General features: G+C 38.1%; 1 protein-coding gene across 1 annotated transcript in view; it reads left to right on the forward strand.

Annotated features, from left to right (window-relative positions):
- atm (ATM serine/threonine kinase) overlaps nucleotides 1–18,339 on the forward strand; it is a 63,900-nt gene that overhangs the window by 1,034 nt on the left and 44,527 nt on the right. The window contains exons 2-18 of the mRNA XM_079387218.1: nucleotides 238–350; nucleotides 432–577; nucleotides 733–897; nucleotides 1,644–1,806; nucleotides 2,988–3,226; nucleotides 4,475–4,644; nucleotides 4,927–5,099; nucleotides 5,515–5,889; nucleotides 6,514–6,717; nucleotides 6,927–7,028; nucleotides 7,635–7,869; nucleotides 7,997–8,128; nucleotides 10,793–10,918; nucleotides 13,509–13,601; nucleotides 14,183–14,375; nucleotides 14,495–14,688; nucleotides 14,860–14,942. Of these exons, the coding sequence (XP_079243344.1) occupies nucleotides 238–350; nucleotides 432–577; nucleotides 733–897; nucleotides 1,644–1,806; nucleotides 2,988–3,226; nucleotides 4,475–4,644; nucleotides 4,927–5,099; nucleotides 5,515–5,889; nucleotides 6,514–6,717; nucleotides 6,927–7,028; nucleotides 7,635–7,869; nucleotides 7,997–8,128; nucleotides 10,793–10,918; nucleotides 13,509–13,601; nucleotides 14,183–14,375; nucleotides 14,495–14,688; nucleotides 14,860–14,942 (2,906 nt within the window). The remainder of the gene's footprint in view (nucleotides 1–237; nucleotides 351–431; nucleotides 578–732; nucleotides 898–1,643; nucleotides 1,807–2,987; nucleotides 3,227–4,474; nucleotides 4,645–4,926; nucleotides 5,100–5,514; nucleotides 5,890–6,513; nucleotides 6,718–6,926; nucleotides 7,029–7,634; nucleotides 7,870–7,996; nucleotides 8,129–10,792; nucleotides 10,919–13,508; nucleotides 13,602–14,182; nucleotides 14,376–14,494; nucleotides 14,689–14,859; nucleotides 14,943–18,339) is intronic.

The raw sequence follows: 18,339 nt of genomic DNA on the forward strand, positions 1-18,339 counted from the left end.
CAAACAATGTATGTCAAATCAATATATTAAATCAAAAATAAATTCTTATTAGTGAATAATAGGCATTCTTAGTCAAAATGAATCAAGTGGTCTAAATGTGAGTTTTTTTTATTTTTATTATTAGAAAATTATTAGATCTGGACCCACATAAATAAGCATCAAGTCATTGATCCAGATACCACTGGGCTATGAACTATTGTGGATAATAAAGACAAAACAAACCGTTTCTTTTTCCAGAAAGAGGTGGATCGCTTCAGGAGACTCATCCGTTCACCAGACACGGTGGAGGAACTTGATCGTACGTCAGGATGCAAAGGCTCCAAGCAGCTCACCTGGGATGCTGTTTTCCGGTCTGTTTTTCAATTCAATCCATTGTTATTCTATGGTGCAAGTTGACAGTGTGCTCATTCTGTACTGATTCTTCTGTACAGGTTTTTACAGAAGTTTCTTCAAAAGGAGACAGAACTTCTACAGTCAGGAAAAGCCAACGTTTCCGCCACCACGCATGCAAACCGACAGAAAAAGATGCAGGAAATCAGCAGCCTGATGAAGTATTTCATCAGATGCGCCAACCAACGTAATTATCTGAGCCACTAATACTAGAGTTGACAGTACAAGAGAATCAAAGATTTTCTCTGTATTCATCGAAGATATCTATGTGGATGTTTATTACTGTGCATTAGATAAATGTCCATGAAATCCATTAAAGAAAATCACACTTCTGTTCTGCAGGCGGTCCAAAGTTAAAGTGTGCAGAGCTGATTTCTCATGTGGTGGAGGTCTTACAGAGTCCGTTTAGCTGTGCGGCGTACGGCGAGGACTACAGCAGTATTCTGCTAAAGAACATCCTGTCTGTCCGTAAATACTGGTGTGAGATGAGCCAGCAGCAGTGGCACAGTGAGTGCATGACCAGTGTAACATGTTGCTTTGTGTGTATAATGCCTTTTGCATTCTTTCTTAAATTGCTCTATATTCACCCTAATGTCCAAACCTGCATGCATTTTATTAATCTTCTGTGGATCACAGAAGTTGATATTTTGTTGACGATATTTTTGCCCATGTAATGAATGTCAATGTGGCCAATATTTTTCAGAAGGCAACATCCTTCAAAAATAAATATTTTTTTGTGCATACAGGTTTAGAAAAAGTAAATGATGACAGAATTTTCTTTCTGGGTGAACTTTGTAATTTTAATATTTTCCCTCTGTATATATGTGTAGTTACTTTATACCGACTTGTATGTGCCAGATTTGTGATCCTTGTATTGCGCTCAATCTTATTATTCCCAGTGCTGGTTTTACAAATACTACCACTACACTACATGTACTTTTGCTAACTATTAAAAAATCATAAATAAAAAAAAGAAATACTATTTATATAATCAGTTAAGACTGTTGCAATGCATGTCTTAGTGCTAGGGTGCTTGCTAAGTTAATAAGACCATATTATTTTGACTCATTTATTTAATATCCATGTATTTATTTATTTGGTAAGTGGTCATGTAATAAGCATGGTAATATGCAATCAGTTAATTATTTTCCTAAAATAACCCAGTCCATGTTGACACGAGATCACTTAGTTTACCCTGCCAGTGTTTATTTGAATCTTTTTCTCTTTCTGTTGTTGTTTTGTTTGTTGCGCAGGTCTTTTGGATTTGTACTGTGGGCTGTTCAATAAGGGATCAAAGCCAGGGACCAATAGAGTCCAAGTGAGTCGCATCATCTACACGGTCGTTTGGGGCTGCTGTGTCCAAACAGAGGGATTGTACCACACTCTCTTTAACTTCTTCCTGAAGGCTCTGAAAAGGTATCATTTAATACGTCTCACATGTTTTTTTTTTATCTTATGATGAATCATGTTTAACTTTAGGGCTGTCTATACACAAAATCTTTGTGAATGATGCAAACCTTTTGTGTGATTAATCACGATTAATTGCACACTTATGAAATTAAACACACATCATTTATACTGTTTAACACATTCATTTCATAATTTGCTATATCCAGCAAAGTAAACCATCATATTGAAGGGTGATTCTCTCAGGATTTTTTTATGGTAATATTAGGCGTCTTTCCAAAAAAGGACACTTGGAGACTCCAAAAGGACACCAAATAAGCATAAGGAGTCAGCAAAGAGCTTGTTTACATTTTAGACAAGTCAAGTTCCAAATAGAACCACATGGAGATGCCAAAAAACCTAAACCAACCACCTTGACCTGATTGAATATACCAACTACAGTACACAGATCCATTCAGAATTACTAAACGCAGCAACATACACATGACAGATCAATCTTTCATCCTCAATGTGTGGAAACAACATGAATGTGCATAGATACAATGTGTGATCAGTGCATCAAGAGCGCAGTTGGTTTGTTTGCGCATTAATATAACGGACTCACATGCTTACTGTTTGACTCCTGTGTCACCGCATCATCTTTACTTTGGTTGCAATCCTCATCCATAAAAACTTTACTAGCGAGACACTGGTTTGCTTTATACAGCTGAGATGTTTTGATAGTTTGCGTATCAATCTGGCTGTATCATATAGTGGTGGGATGTTCTGACATTCTGTTCAGTCTGTATTTCACACAGCGCAAAATTAATAATTCACTTGAAAATACAACATGAGTCTCTATTCTGTCTGCCATCTCTGATGTAATCAGCCTGGTGTTCTTTACATTAGCACAGTTTTGGACTGATTGAATGCTTTGCTTACTGGATCAGTAGTTAGAAAGTTCACAAACAGAGAAGTGAAATCGAGTTAAAGGGTTCGATAGTAATTTCCATCTACCAGTGTTACAGGTATTGTAGATGCTCAGTGTGGTAGACTCCTGACTTCCAAGATTATCTAACTGCATGACGTAAATTCCATTTAATGATGCAATTTCACATGCTTCAGTAAATTATTTTAATGCGTTAAGGTTAAGAATTAATCGCACAAGTTAACGTTGACAGCCCTACTTGTGTTTTGATATTCTTCCTCAGGCCGGATGGACAGCTAATGATTCTGGAGAACCTGGTATCTGCTGTGAACGTTTTTCTGCGCTCAGTGCTTCTGTCCAGCAGAAAGAGGGTGTGTGGTCTGGGTGAGGAGGTTCTGCCGTCTATGCTGCGTGTTTATACTGAGATGAGACCCAGCTTGGTGCTGAAAGAGGAGCTAGTGAAGTTTTTCCACCTCCAGCTTTGTGTTCATCACCCCAAAGGGGCAAAGACACTTGAGACAGGTAAGAAATACAATAATTATTCAAAAATTCTGACTACACTTTAATATTTTTGCTCTTGAATGTAACTTGTAGGGCCTTATGATTTCTGCAACGTTGAAAAAAAACAGATGGAATCGCTGAAAACACTACGCATGGAGTATTGACTGCATATTCACTAAAACATTAGTGGCTATGCAAACTAGTATGAATGAAATTTGAGGATATATATTATTTTGAAGAAATATATTACTATTATTTAGGAAAATGTACTTCTCAGAGCAGTAGTACAAATAATGATATTGAGAATTTGTTTGTTCTTACAGTTCCAAATGTTTTACCATAAACATTAGATCAAATTTGGACAGTTGGTGTGGCTTTTTGACTTTTGAGACTGTCCTCTATCAGTTTGGCATATTTCATAACGTTCCCACAAGCGGTTCGACAGGCTTCCATTTAAGGAATATCACACAATCAAGAGATTTGTCATCCATGTTTCCATCCATGTTGTTGTAACGCCTCCTCGGGCGTTCGTTATTTTCAATAATTGAACGGACCGGAATCAATTAGTCTTTAATTAAAATAAAATCTACAGAGGTATGATCATAACACATATAGAAAAGCATACTAAGACATATTATTGGGAGATATCGAGTTACAGCTTATATTTATATGCTTTTCATGTAAATATTCTATACTGTTACAAAGATCTCATTGATTTATATTAGCATCTGTCAGATTTTTTTTACTTTCCTTTTAGCCATATAAATATCAGCAAATGCACCAAATCGACCCTTCGCAAAGACCTGCCCCCCTTAGTTACTGCAACGTCCGACAAGTTACTCAATTCTCAACTTTGAAATTTTGTCATTTTTTATGAAATTCAAACAATAAATACCATTTTGTGGCTCGTTAATGTGTTGTGACAGATCTCAAGTACATGTGGCATGTGAACCGATTATTACTAGTTTTAGCATGAAATAAACATGAATGAACATCAGAAGGTATCTTGTTTCAAGTGCTGAAAGACGTTAATACACACCATTTTTCAAGTTCAAGGCCAACGGCATTAATCTACTTCTCTGTCTGGTTTGTTTGGCGGACAAAATTTTATGCATATTTTTAAGTATTGAAGTGTTTATTTTTCTTCACTGAGTGTTAGCACCATTTTCTCCTCCAGTATATCATACTATATGAGCCATAAAAGCCAAATCTATCAAATATGATACTCACCAAAAAACAGATACTTACCAAAACCCTTTTCTGGCACAGGTGCTTATGCAGAAGACTGGGTCAGATGGCAGGGTCAGCTCTGCACCCTCTATGATGCTCTTGTCAGCGAGATCAGTCAGATCGGCAGCAGAGGGAAATATGCCACCGGCTCTCGTCCCATAGCTGTGAAAGAAAATCTCATTAAACTGACAGCTGATGTCTGTCACCAGGTGATTATTGTGGTTGTTTTGCTCAATAATCTGTTGCTGTTCATTAACCTGTTTTGCTTGTAATTAATAGAAATTTGGTACTTTGGAGTGCAATAATACATGGTAAAAAAAAAACATGGTATTTGATAAAGGTCTGTAGTATTACTGTCATCATATGGTACATGACAATGCTTTTATTTTAATGAGAAAGCCCATTGTCTATTGCATTAATGTAGTCCTTTCCTAGTGCTATTTCACTCATTAGATGCTTACAGTATTCATGAATGTGCTGTGTTTCTCTAGTTGTTCAATCAAAGCACTCCGGCTTTGGAAGTGACAACGTCTTTCTGTCGGGATACTCCGCGGGACAGTCCGCAGAGCTGCAAACGCAGACGAATTGATCCATCACTGATCAATTGGGAGGTGATACGATCCAAACTGCAGCCCCACCACAGCAACTTTGACATTATTCCCTGGTAGGGTTTTATTTAAACATTAAAGCATAAATAATTCTCAATTAAAAAAATCCATAAATCCTTGAAGCATTGATCAAAAGGAGGTCATATTGGCAGTATTACATTTTGTCATTGGGACTCTTCACATCCCAAAATACAGATGTTGGCCTGTCCTGCCTATCCAGTTGTTTTTGACATAAATTGTTTATTTTAAGTTGAAGTATTTTAAGTTATTAATTAATATTCAGTTAAAGGGTAACTTTGACAATGGTGGCAATGCCACTAATATGAACAATGTGTCCTCTTTCTCTGTGTTATCTGCAATTAAATATTCTTGCTTATTTGTCAATAAACGTCTGCCGGATGACATGAAATGTGCCTTTAGTCTAATATTGAAGTAATATGTAGTGTTTTAATTCTTTATGTCAATTGACAGGTTACAGGTCACAGCTGCTTTGATATCCAATTACCCGTCTATCCTGTCTGCTGATGATCTTGTGCCTCTGCTGGGGCTGCTCTGCCAGCTTCAGGGTGAACAGCAGCGTCGGGGCGAGAGGGGACCGTACGTCCTGCGCTGTCTGAGGGAGGTGGCGCTCTGCCATGCCAAGAGCTCAGCAAACTGCTCTGCTCACGCAGCTGAGGCGGGCCGTCTGTGGGGCAGAGTTTGGGCTCTGGCTCTGCGTGGAGTCAGCTCAGTCCAGACCGGGAGCTTGTGTCTGGAGCTGTTGCGTATCGTGGTGCAAGAATCTCTGGTGCCTGTTGATAGAGAGTTCTGGAAAGTCTTCTCTGGTGCTGTCTGCAAACCCTCTCTGTGAGTTTCAGAGTCCACAGTGCATCTTTACAAGCTTAGTTTGAGTATAAAAATATTGGAATTAAAATCCAACTTAATCTCTCATGCAGAAAATAATTTGCACTCATCTTTCAGTTTCTAAAAGTAATTTCCTGAATGATATATATTACTGTGACTGTCAGTGAAATTTTTAGCAATATAATGTTTATATTTGTAAATATATACATAATTAGATTGAGTTTTCTTTGTAATTAAAAAAAAATAATAATAATAGAAAATACTTTTGTTTTATTCTATTCCATTTATGTATTTATAATATACACGTTTTCACTGAAGATTCCAAAATAATCACTAATTAACTATAATTAACTATATTTAACAGTTTTGATGAAACCAAAGTTTTTATGTTTGCCAACTAGAAATCAGCAGAAATGTCAAAAACAGTGTTTAATAGATCACTTCCTTTTAAACTTTCTGCTATTCTTTCCCCATAGATTTCCATTGTAGAGGCATTCCTTTGTAAATACTATCAACCAGTTGTAGTTTGTTTTTCCAATCATTTAAATTCTATTTGTATTTAACTAGTAATATTTCTTTAATGTCTATAAACTCTCAGTAGTGCTCACTTTTTATTGTTTCTCCTAGCGTTGGTGCCCTCTGCTTGGCCCAGGCCTTGTTGAAGTGCTCCATCCCTAAAAGTGTTCACAATCAAGACGTCGCCAGTGGAGTGCTGATGGAGACGGGTGGAGAGCCGCCCACTCTGACAGACTCAATCATCAGCTGGCTGGTCATGAACGAACAGAATGAGGAGACGGAGGAGAACATAAGACCTCACCTCATTATCACCAGGTCCAGCATCTCTATATTACTTATTAGCATAGCATGGTGGCAAGTTTTTTTTTTTTTTTTAATGGACAAGAACCACCAGGGTTTTCTCCAAAATTGCAAAAAATTTAGGTTTAGTAAAAAAAATAATTTAGGTTCACATTTCTCCTTTGAATTTTAATTGATGTTGCGTCTAATGTAAGCATGCCAACGTTTCTTTTTTTTCTTTGCAGGGATTTTCCACTGAACATCATTCCTAGAATTCTGGTCTCTTTGACACTGAAAGACAGCAGAGCAGGACTGACGTTTCTGATGGGCAGCCTGAAGCCAGAGAGGTGAGTGTGTAATTAAATAAAAATATTAATAATATAATAATGTCATCTGTGTGGGACTAGCAATGTCTGGCTCGATTTCCAGGCTATACATCTGAAGCAATGTCATGAATGTTTGTCCTTTTTATTATTAATCTTTTGTTAAAATATATGTATATAAGTTTTATTTTTAGTTGTTTATTTATTTTATGGTTGCTCTTTTAGTTTTAGTTACAAATAACCCTGCTGGGAGTTGCATCGCTTGACATTTTAAAACTTGAACTAACCCTCAGTATGTTAAAATGAATTTTTATTCAGAAATCAAAAGCATACTTATCATATAAAATGTGTATTCAAGACAACGTATAAACAAATTGCATTCTTGAATAAATAAATGAGTGTCATGTCATTGCCCTGTTTACTAACAGCGCAGTAAGTCGAGTTGAATAAAAATGTTAAATGCAGAAATGTAAATGAAGTATTCAACTATTTCATTGTGAATGTGCTACTCCATATCTCATTGTTATTCCAATGTCAGAATTTAGATGCTTTAAGTGGTTGAGAATTGTTTCTAATGTCTTAACAATATTAAAAGCTAAGTCTAATATTATGTCTCTGTGTCCTATACAGCTTCTGTCCACAGAATTCTTCCTTTACTGAGGAGAAAGACAATTTAGGGGAGATTGAGAGTCTCTTCCTTCAGTTCAGTTTTGATGACACACACTCCAGTGCTGGTGCTACAGTTGACAAAGACATTGTTCACTCAGAGAAACCACAGTTCACTGTTATTCAATCTCTCAGAAAAAAACTGGAGCACAGTCTCCTGTCTGTTGCTGAGCAGCTGTTTAACTGCTACTCTCCTGATGTAAGTATAGCTGGCTGTACTATAGAATATGAATGTCAAAAGCAGTACAGTGTCTGTAGTGCCTTCATATAAATGAACTACAGTGTTGTGTATCTCATGCAAGATTCTGCCTTACCTCACTTTACAGAGTTCAAACACTCACCACGTGTGTGTGTTGCGCTGTGTTTCGCTGCTCACTGGAGTTCTGGCTGCTTATGTGTGTATCGGGCTCCTCCCAGAAGAGCAGGCCTGTGTCTCTCCCCTCTTCGTAAAGGCCAAGGTGGGATTTTCCTTTAATGACATCCGTCACTTTTCATCAATATTGTTTTAAATTCACTTAAAGCTGCAGTCCGTACCTTTTTTTTGGTTAAAAATTATCCAAAATCAATATTTGAGCAAGTACATAACCAGCCAGTGTTCAAAACTGTTGCCTTACTTTAGGCCGATACATAACGGTTAGCTTATAATAATGTTTTCTAATTTGAATGGTACGGGTCGGTTTTCACGGGAAATTCAAGCATGCTGCTGCATCATTACGTCACGTCTGTAACATAAAGATTGTGTCCCGGCTTCTAGGCTATTGCATGTGAGGATCCTGATGGAATAATTACATTTAACATTTTGATGGCGGATTGTAATCTAGAAAGGATTATGTGTTTATGAAACACGTGACTGAAATAAAATTATTCCAGTTTTAAATGTGCATCTGATTACACATGACTTGTATTTTAAAGAGAACCAGTTCGAATGGTTTGCTTTTTGGGTTAAAATAATTTCTTAATATGAAATTCGAATGGCATGAAAATTAGATTAGACTGTACAGAAATTGAAATCTACACGCTAATACACACAATACTCATAGTCACGCAATGCTGATGTTGTTTGCATTAATAATTTGAGAATAAAGTATAACAGTAATAATAATTTGCACGATTTGATATGAGCTAACCGATCTTTAGGTTTAATCACCATTGGTAGCGAGATTTATGGTAATGCTTTTTTCCTCAGTTGGTCAGAACAAACATGGCAGACTTGTTACTTATTTGTTCTGATGACAATATCCGGCGGAAATTTTTATTTGGGTCATATATTCCAAGACGTAGGCTACGATCTGTGATTCCGAAGTACAGTGGTAACTGACAGCCACACATTCACCTCAAAACATTAGATTCATCCGCGCTGGAGCCCTGCCGGAGCACAACCCACGCAAGGAAGATAATAGAGTAGGGGAACTATGACGTCACTTTGTAGGCGGATCGGCGGTTAGCATCACACTGGTTCCCTCGACAAAAAGCCAATGGGATTTTTCCATTCATTGTCGCAAAAAATAAGCTCCATGTTCAATCATAGTTCATGAAGCCTACACGTTTTCAAGATAATCTTCACAAAAATATATAACTTTTATGAATTTTGAAGCCTAAATAAAAGCGCCAGAACTTAAAAGCTTAACTTAGGCTATAAACGAACTACAGCACCACGGTCGCTCGCCTTCAGCGTCACCAGCGCCATGCCTCCGTCAACTGTTTCAAATTCATTTTTAACTGTTCCGTGAAAAGGATTTACTCTGTATACGAATTTTAATCCACGCTACATTAACCTTTTCATATAAACTGGAATAAATACAAAACTAGAGCCAAACTAAAACTGAAATGAGACATTAGTAATAAATAGTATTGTGAATAAATGAAATAATCATAACTATAGGATATATGAAAGCACGTATTTATGTACATTTCAAAATAAGGTACATTAAAAGTCAATAAATCCTTGATTAATATGAATATTTTCATTTATAATTAAAAACGTGTCTCCACGTACTATTCATTCAAATTCTAGTGCATTTAATCTATTAAATAACAGCAGAGTGAGCGAGTTTTTGGATATGTTAAGATTAAATTTATTTTTGTGAATAAAGTACCACATTTCAGCTATCGTTTTGTTAGGATTGGTACACAAAATGTTATTTTATCCTTGCTTCTAGACAATCCTCAATCTATGCTTTCTAACAGCTTCTTGTGGCCGTAAACATTTCATTTTAACGTGGCTTTAAGAACTATGCATCATTAAAGTTTGACTTTCTTCGTGACTAAGCCGGTAAATGTGGTGTTTACATGGAATAATCGTATGAGTTTATTTTATGGTACGAACCCAGAGTCTCCGCATCAGTAGGAAAGCGATTAAACGAGCATCTTCCATCCGAAGACTTGTGTAGCATTTCGGGGCAAAGCAAAAAAACATTGTTGAACAACAATATAAAATGGGGGAAACTACCGTCTTTTTTAAGAAACGTAACAGTTTAAACAAATCACGAGTGGAGTGTAACTGGTGTGTTTTATGTCGTAGAATAAAACATGAAAGTATCTTGAGCTTGTGTGAACCACGGACCTTATTTTAGGGGAAAAAACCCCATTGACTCTTGGACGATGGAACCGGAAGTGCTAAAATGCTAGCTCGCTTCTGGGTTTTTGCCTACAAAATTCTACAAGTAACTGCAGTTGCAGGTTTCAAACAGAGATGGCGACAAAAAGAGGCAAAACGTACAGACTGTAGCTTTAAATTAATATATGTTATAGTAGTTTCATTGTTCTCTAATTGAGAATAAAAAAAATCAGACCTGGCTTTTATTTGTACTGTAAATGCTGAATTGCTATAATTACTGATTTTATATTCAGAAATGCGAAAACAAAAAATCAGTTTAATAAACAAATCAGTATCAGTGTTTGTATCATTGATACAGGCCTTTATTCATTGTAATACAAAAAAATTTAAAAAAATTGTTTGCTTATTAATTTGGAGAATCAATAAAAATATATTGAATGATTACAAATGTTAGGTGTGGATAATCACAAATAATTACAGAAATCTGTGATCATTTTTTTTCTTTTCCTAATTATTTGAATTAATCTGGACCCTGGTAATTAATTGATTTTTCCTTCTTTTGTAGGCATTGGTTCATGAATTTAGTCACTACATATCAACGGCCAAGAGCAAACTAAGTGAGAATGATACCATCAAAGCAATTCAGTCAGTGATGCTGTTGTGCTCTGATAGTATTTGCAGAAGAGAAAAGGTAAAGGACAATAAACATATACAAGTTATGACTGTCATTTCTAACAATAGTTGATATCTATCCATCTATTAGCATAGACAGATTTTCTCATTTATAATTTTCAGTTCTGTAAATACTATAATAATACCATTCTGCATTATTTTATCCAAATAAATATTTTTTTCAGTTTATGCTTTAAAGCTTCAATGTTTTTTTAAGGGATAGTCCACCCAGAAATGAAAATGATGTCAACCTTCATGTTGTTCCAAAATTGTTTGACTTTCTTTCTTCTGCTTATCAGAATCAGAATTAGCTTTATTGCCAGGTATGTTTGCACATACGAGGAATTTGACAGAGGGGTCTTTATCTTTGCACTCATTCGTGTAGAGGGAGAAGAGCAGTGGGGAGAGAACGCAGCCCTGAGGAGCTCCAGTGCTAATCGTACGGGTGCTGGATGTGTATTTTCCCAGCCTCACTAGCTGCTGCCTGTCTGTCAGGAAGCTGTTGATCCACTGACAAATGGAGGTGGGGACGGAGAGCTGAGTTAGTTTGGGCAGGAGGAGGTTTGGAATGATAGTGTTAAAGGCTGAGCTGAAGTTCACAAACAGGATCATCTCATAAGTCCCTGGTCTGTCCAGGTGTTGCAGTATGTAATGCAGTCCCGTGTTGACTGCATCATCCACAGACCTGCTCTGTAGGCAAACTGCAAGGGGTCTTGTAAGGGTCCAGTGATGTCCTTCAGATAAGCCAAAACCAGTTTTTCAAATGACTTCATGACCACAAATGTTAGAGCCACAGGTCTGTAGTCGTTAAGTCCTGTTATCTTGGGTTTCTTTGGGACGGGGATGATGGTGGAGCGTTTGAAGCATGATGGGACTTCACACAGCTCCAGTGATCTGTTGAAGATCTGTGTGAAGATGGGGGACCAGCTGGTCAGCACATGATTTCAGACAGGCTGGTGTCACACCATCTGGGCCTTGTGCCTTCCTTCTCTTGTTCTTTTTGAAGACTTGGCGCATGCCATCTTCTCTTATCTGCAGTTCAGGTGTGGGGGAGAGAAGGGTTGCAGGAGGTGTGAATGGTGTTTTTTCAAACCTGTAGTAGAACTCATTCAGATCATCTGCCAGTTGTTGATTCTCCACAGTGCTGGGGGATGGTGTCTTGTAATTGGTGATGTCTTTCAGACCTTTCCTCACTGAAGCCGTGTCACTGGAAGAGAATTGGATCCTTAACTTATCGGAATAATTCCTCTTTGCTACTCTGATCTCCTTTTCCAGTGTGTATTTGGCTTGTTTATACAAGACTCTGTCCCCATTCCTGTAAGCATCTTCTTTGGCCTGACGGAGCTGTCTGAGTTTAGCTGTGAACCATGGTTTGTCATTGTTATAAGTTAGATGAGTCCTGGTAGGAATGCACATATCCTCACAGAAACTGATATATGATATTACAGTCTCTGTGAGCTCGTCCAGATCGTTTGCAGCAGCTTCAAAAACACTCCAATCAGTAAGATTGAGACAGGCTTGTAAAACCCACTCTGTCTCATTAGTCCATCTCTTTACAGTCCTTAATACAGGTATAGCTGATTTCAGTTTCTGCCTGTAGGTCGGAATAAGATGAACCAAACAGTGATCAGAGAGTCCTAAAGCTGCCCGTGGGACAGAGTGATATGCATCCTTTATTGTTGTGTAACAGTGATCCAGTATATTACTGTCTCTGGTGGGACATGTAACATGCTGTTTGTATTTTGGCAGTTCGCGGGAGAGAGTTGCTTTATTAAAGTCCCCTCGAATGATTAAAACAGAGTCTGGGTGTTGTTGTTCTGTGTCTGTGATCTGATCCGTGAGTTTCTGTAAAGTTGAGCTCATGTGTGCTTGCGGTGGAATGTAGACACTCACGAGAATGAACAAGCAGAACTCCCGTGGCGAGTAGAAAGGTTTACAGTTGATGAAAAGCGTTTCTAGATCTGAATAGCACAACTTCTTTATCACTGTTACATCTGTACACCACCTTTCATTGATGTAGAAGCATGTCCTGCCGTTGCGCGATTTCCCCGTTTATTCTGCGTCGCGATCTGCTCTGATCAGCAGGAAATTAGGCAGATGCAACACGCTGTGCTGTCTTATATGTACATGTGTGGAATAAAACTTTGGTTACACTTTAGTTTGATAGTCCACTTTAGACATTCTACCAACTATAAGTAAGTTTGTAACTACATGTCAACTACATGTCTACTAACTCTCAGTAGGGTAGGTTTAGTGTGAGTAGAATAAGTTGACCTATACTTGCAAAGTTTCTTATAGTCAGTATGTTGTATGTTGTGGGCCCATCAAATATAAAGTGTTAGAAGATATTAAGCAGACAGTCTATTGATAGTATAATGACTGCTAGTTGACATGTAGCTGCAAAGTTACTTACTGTTAGTAGAATGTCTAAAGTGGACTATCGAAATAAAGTGTTACCAAAACTTCTTGTGTGTCAAGGTGATTTCTGACTTTAAAGTCAGTTCTTTTTAATGTGTTTGCAGACAGTTTGATAGATTGGTCAGAATGGTTTATTGTTAAAGCTCCCTGTCTAGTTACTCCAGGATAATTCCGCTTAATTGTTTTTTTAGGAGGACAAAATTTCCACCACTTCTCGCAATTTATTCATGAAGACTTTGCCTGTGAGATTGCTAAATGACCTGTGTGACATATCTAAACAACTGGTGAGATTTACTTGCACCTAATCTCTGTCCAATTGCTTCCAATGTTTCCTGAGTGTGTTTGAAAATATTATTTAGTTCCTCTAGTGCTGCCGAAATTATACACTTTTAACACCTATAATTATACAAATGCATTTAAGCATACACTGCAAAAAATGCTTTTCTTATTAGATTTTTTTGTCTTGTTTCCAGCTAAAATATCTAAAAATTCTTAAATCAAGAAGGATTTTCTAAACAAGTAAAGATTATTGTCTTGTTTTCAGAAAAACAAGTCAAAAATTAAGTGAGTTTATTTTGCTTACCCCATTGGCAGATTATTTTGCTTGTTTCGAGCAAAAACTCACTTAATTTTTGACTTGTTTTTCTGAAAACAAGACAATAATCTTTACTTGTTTAGAAAATCCTTCTTGATTTAAGAAATTTGAGATATTTTGGCTGGAAACAAGACAAAAAAATCTAAGTAAGAAAAGCATTTTTTGCAGTGTAGTTTCTTTCAGTTAGAAATGATACTGAGATTTTAGAACCAAACTGTTATTTATCTTGCTGATTGACACTTATCTAAAGCATGCTTTTTACGTTTGCAGTTAAGCAACTCAAGTAAAAAGGACAACACAGTCATGGAGAGCGACCCAATGGATAAAGATATGGATATGAGCAGAACCCAAATGGACAATCAGGAGGAGATTGATCTGTTTGAAGATGGAGATGGGACACACCACAGCACTTTCAGACCTCACCAATCTAATGAAGAAGCTGCTGATTCAAAGTACACAACAGGTGCTCAGAGAGATTGGAAAGCTCGAAGATATAAGCAGGGATTAATGTTGTGTGATTTTAATGTTCTTCAGCAGTTGAGATCACATAATCGTTTTTTTTCCCTTCATTTTTGATCATAGGGACCAAGAGTGCATTATCTGAGGAACATTTATCCAGACAAGACTTGGCCTTCCTGTCTGTGCTTGGTTTCCTGTCCCTATGTGCATCTTCAGAACTCAACGGTGGATTCTCCTTCAAACCTCTGGACACCCAACGCAAATTGCTCAAACTATTGGACGTCATAGACTTCTCTCAGATGCTTCACCTCCATATGGTGATTATGCTGTTTAATGTACTGATTCTCAAAATATTGAAACATTGGCTACAGTCATGAACATAAATCAGACTCTTGACTGTTGTCCTGATATATGGTCCACATCTTATACTAGCACATCTTGGTTGTATCTAATGCACCTGAAGTCTTTATCATCCTTTGCTTGTGTAGTATCTTTCATTGCTGAAGAAACTCCCAGCAGAAATCACATCACTGGATCCTGAAGAATTTGATACTCTTCTAAGTCCTCTGGCGTAAGGATACTTCACTTTCCCTTATGTTCTTAAGTTCAGTATCATATATATATATTAGGGGTGACCCCGAATAGTCGACGATTCGATACTTTTGATAGGAGAAGCCTGATTCGAATCCCAATCTCACAGTCGAATATTCGCAGGGTGTTATGATCATGGCATTTTGGCTATGTGGGGGTGCTCTAATGTCTGATTTCACATAGGACTACCAGTTTTCTCCCAACAAGTTAATATACACCCTATTATGATAATGCTGTAAATAAGAATCTTAAAAGAAAGAAGCTTTAAATAAATAATTTAACGTGCGTGAATAAATCCAACCACCCCTTGAAAGGGCACCTATTATACAAAATCCACTTTTACATGGTGTTTGGACATAAATCTGTGTTGGCAGTGTGTGAACACAACCACCCAACAATGATAAAAATCCACCCACTCCTCATTTTTGAATCCCCTTTAAACCAAGTCAGTCTCACTAGGCCTGCCGTTTTGACTCTCACCGCAGTGTGACGTCACATTTCGGAGGGCCGGGCGACAGGGTTTGATTGACGGTCCTGCGTTGCTATAGTTTCCACCCTCAGCGGTTACGCTGTCCTTCATTTTCTCCATGCTCGAGCAGCTGTAACGTCAACAATGTCTCACAAGCAATCCCGTGCTCTGTTTTTGGATGTAAGACTGAACATAAGAGTCTTCACTTTCTCCCAACATCTGAGCTGCTGAGGCACTTGTGAGATTAGTTTGTGCCATTCGTAGTGCGAGATTCGTTCGATACTGCGGTCGCGCGGCTCGGTCCAATGACCGAGCCAATGACAGGCCAGTGTGGTGTGAGCTCTGTAATATTGCGCTGTTTCGTCCCACTTCAGTGCATTTGACTCCCATATATATGGCTGAACACTGGTTCCCTCTCTCTCAGTCATGTTGCTTCTACCAGCTGTTTATCGCTGTGTAAATATGCAATGCAGAGAGACGTATACACGACGTCCTCTTCTGGAGACGGGGCGGGAATATGCAGCTCATTTGCATACACTCCAAATCAGCTCGTTTTTAGACACACCCCAAAAATGACATTTTCCGGCTGTTATAATAAATTATCTGTGGGGTATTTTGGCCTGAAACTTCACAGACACATTCTGGGGACACCCAAGACCAATATTACATATTGTAAAAAGGGGCATAATAGGTGCCCTTTAAGTTTCACTTTCCATGATCCGTGACCGACAGAGGAGCATCTTGGCGGCAGGGATGTAAAACTTTAACTCGACTCAAACTGACATAGAGTGAAAGACTGAATTTTTTTGAAACCGGTATCAGGGTACAAGTGAGTTTTGAAGTTTATATCTATATTGTGTATTCTTTCTCGTATAAGATGCATTAGGTTGAGTTAGGCTGCAGTAAAGAGTTTCATTGTACGGTGATTATCTCTTCAGTTCGCAGCTCGAGCAGGACAAACAACAATAATATTAATGACTATGACTGAGACTGTCATATACACATAACATTATAATGAGAACACTATTGTAATAATACGCTGTGAACTTTTAGAGTTTAGTTGCCGTGTTTCTACACGTTGTTGCGTGAAGAACGCGTCCAAAAAAGGAGTTCATTCAGAGCCGCGCAGACACGTTCATGTATTCAGCGCATTTTGTGCAGATTGTATAAATAACGAAGCGTATTCTTTATGAGATAAGTTAAGTCCCATTGATTATAAACCTGCTATCAAATGCTTCATTCTACTGGTCATCTTCAGCGTGCGCAGCTCAAAACAGAAATGCAGAACATTAATAACTATGTCATATACATAACGTTATAATGAGAGCACTATTGTAAAAATTGTGAATTCTTAGGGTTTCGCTGACGTTTAATGTTAACTATATTTTAATTGAGAAACAAAACATTATTTACCCCATTTGTATCTGCGAGGCGTCTTTTACACATTTTCCCTGTATGTTAACGTCAGTGATTATGGAATGTCTGACTTAACTCTTGGTAATATATTTTGCCCCTGCCCCAAACATATGTTTCGACTATCAGTCGACTATCGGCAAGATTCGAAAATTCCGATTCGACTATGAAAATCCTTATCGAGGACACCCCTAATATGTATATGTGTGCATATATGTATGTGTGTGTGTGTATATGTGTATATATATATATATATATATATATATATATATATATATATATTATTTTTTTTTTTTTTTTTTTTTTTTTTTTTTTTATATGTATATACAGTATCTCTCATATATACACCCCTCATTTTTGTAAATATTTTATTATATCTTTTCATGCGACAACACTGAGGAAATTACACTTTGCTACAATGTAAATTAGTGAGTGTACAGCTTGTGTAAGAGTGTAAATTTGCTGTAAACCGCTGGCCAGAAAAGTGAGTACACCCCTAAGTGAAAATGTCCAAATTGGGCCCAATTAACCATTTTCTCTCCCCGGTGTCATGTGACTCGTTAGTGTTACAAGGTCTCAGGTGTGAATGGGGAGCAGGTGTGTTAAATTTGGTGTTATTGCTCTCGCTTTCTCATACTGGTCACTGGAAGTTCAACATGGCAAAAAACTCTCTGAGGATCTGAAAAAAGGAATTGTTGCTCTACATAAAGATAGCGTAGGCTTTAAGAACATGGGACTGCATTACATACTGCAACACCTGGACAGACCAGGGACTTATCTGAGGATCCTGTTTGTGGACTTCAGCTCGGTCTTCAACATTATCATTCCAAACTTCCTCCTTCCCAAACTAACTCAGCTCTCTGTCCCCACCTCCATCTGTCAGTGGATCAACAGCTTCCTGACAGACAGGCACCAGCTAGTGAGGCTGGGAAAATACACATCCAGCACCTGCACCATCAGCACTGGAGCTCCTCGGGGCTGCGTTCTCTCCCCACTGCTCTTCTCCCTCTACACAAATGACTACACAGCTAAAGACCCCTCTGTCAAGCTCCTGAAGTCTGCAGACGACACCACACTGATCGGCCTCATCTAGGACGGTGACGAGTCTGCTCACAGACAGAAGGTTAAGGAGCTGGCTGTCTGGTGCAGTCTTAACAACCTGGAGCTCAACACGCTCAAAACAGTGGAGATGATCGTGGACTTCAGGAGAAACCCCTCTGCACTCCCCCCACTCACCATCATGAACAGCACTGTGACTGCAGTGGAGTCATTCAGATTCCTGGGCAGCATCATTTCTCAGGACCTGAAGTGGGACATTCACATTGACTCTATTGTCAAAAAGGCCCAGCAAAGGTTGTACTTCCTTCGGCAGCTGAGGAAGTTCAACCTGCCACAGGAGCTGCTGAAACAGTTCTACTCTGCCATCATTGAATCCGTCCTCTGCACTTCAATATATGTCTGGTTCAGCTCAGCTACCAAATCTGACCACAGGAGA

This window comes from Barbus barbus (assembly GCF_936440315.1).
Source record: "Barbus barbus genome assembly, chromosome: 31".
NCBI lineage: Eukaryota > Metazoa > Chordata > Actinopteri > Cypriniformes > Cyprinidae > Barbus > Barbus barbus.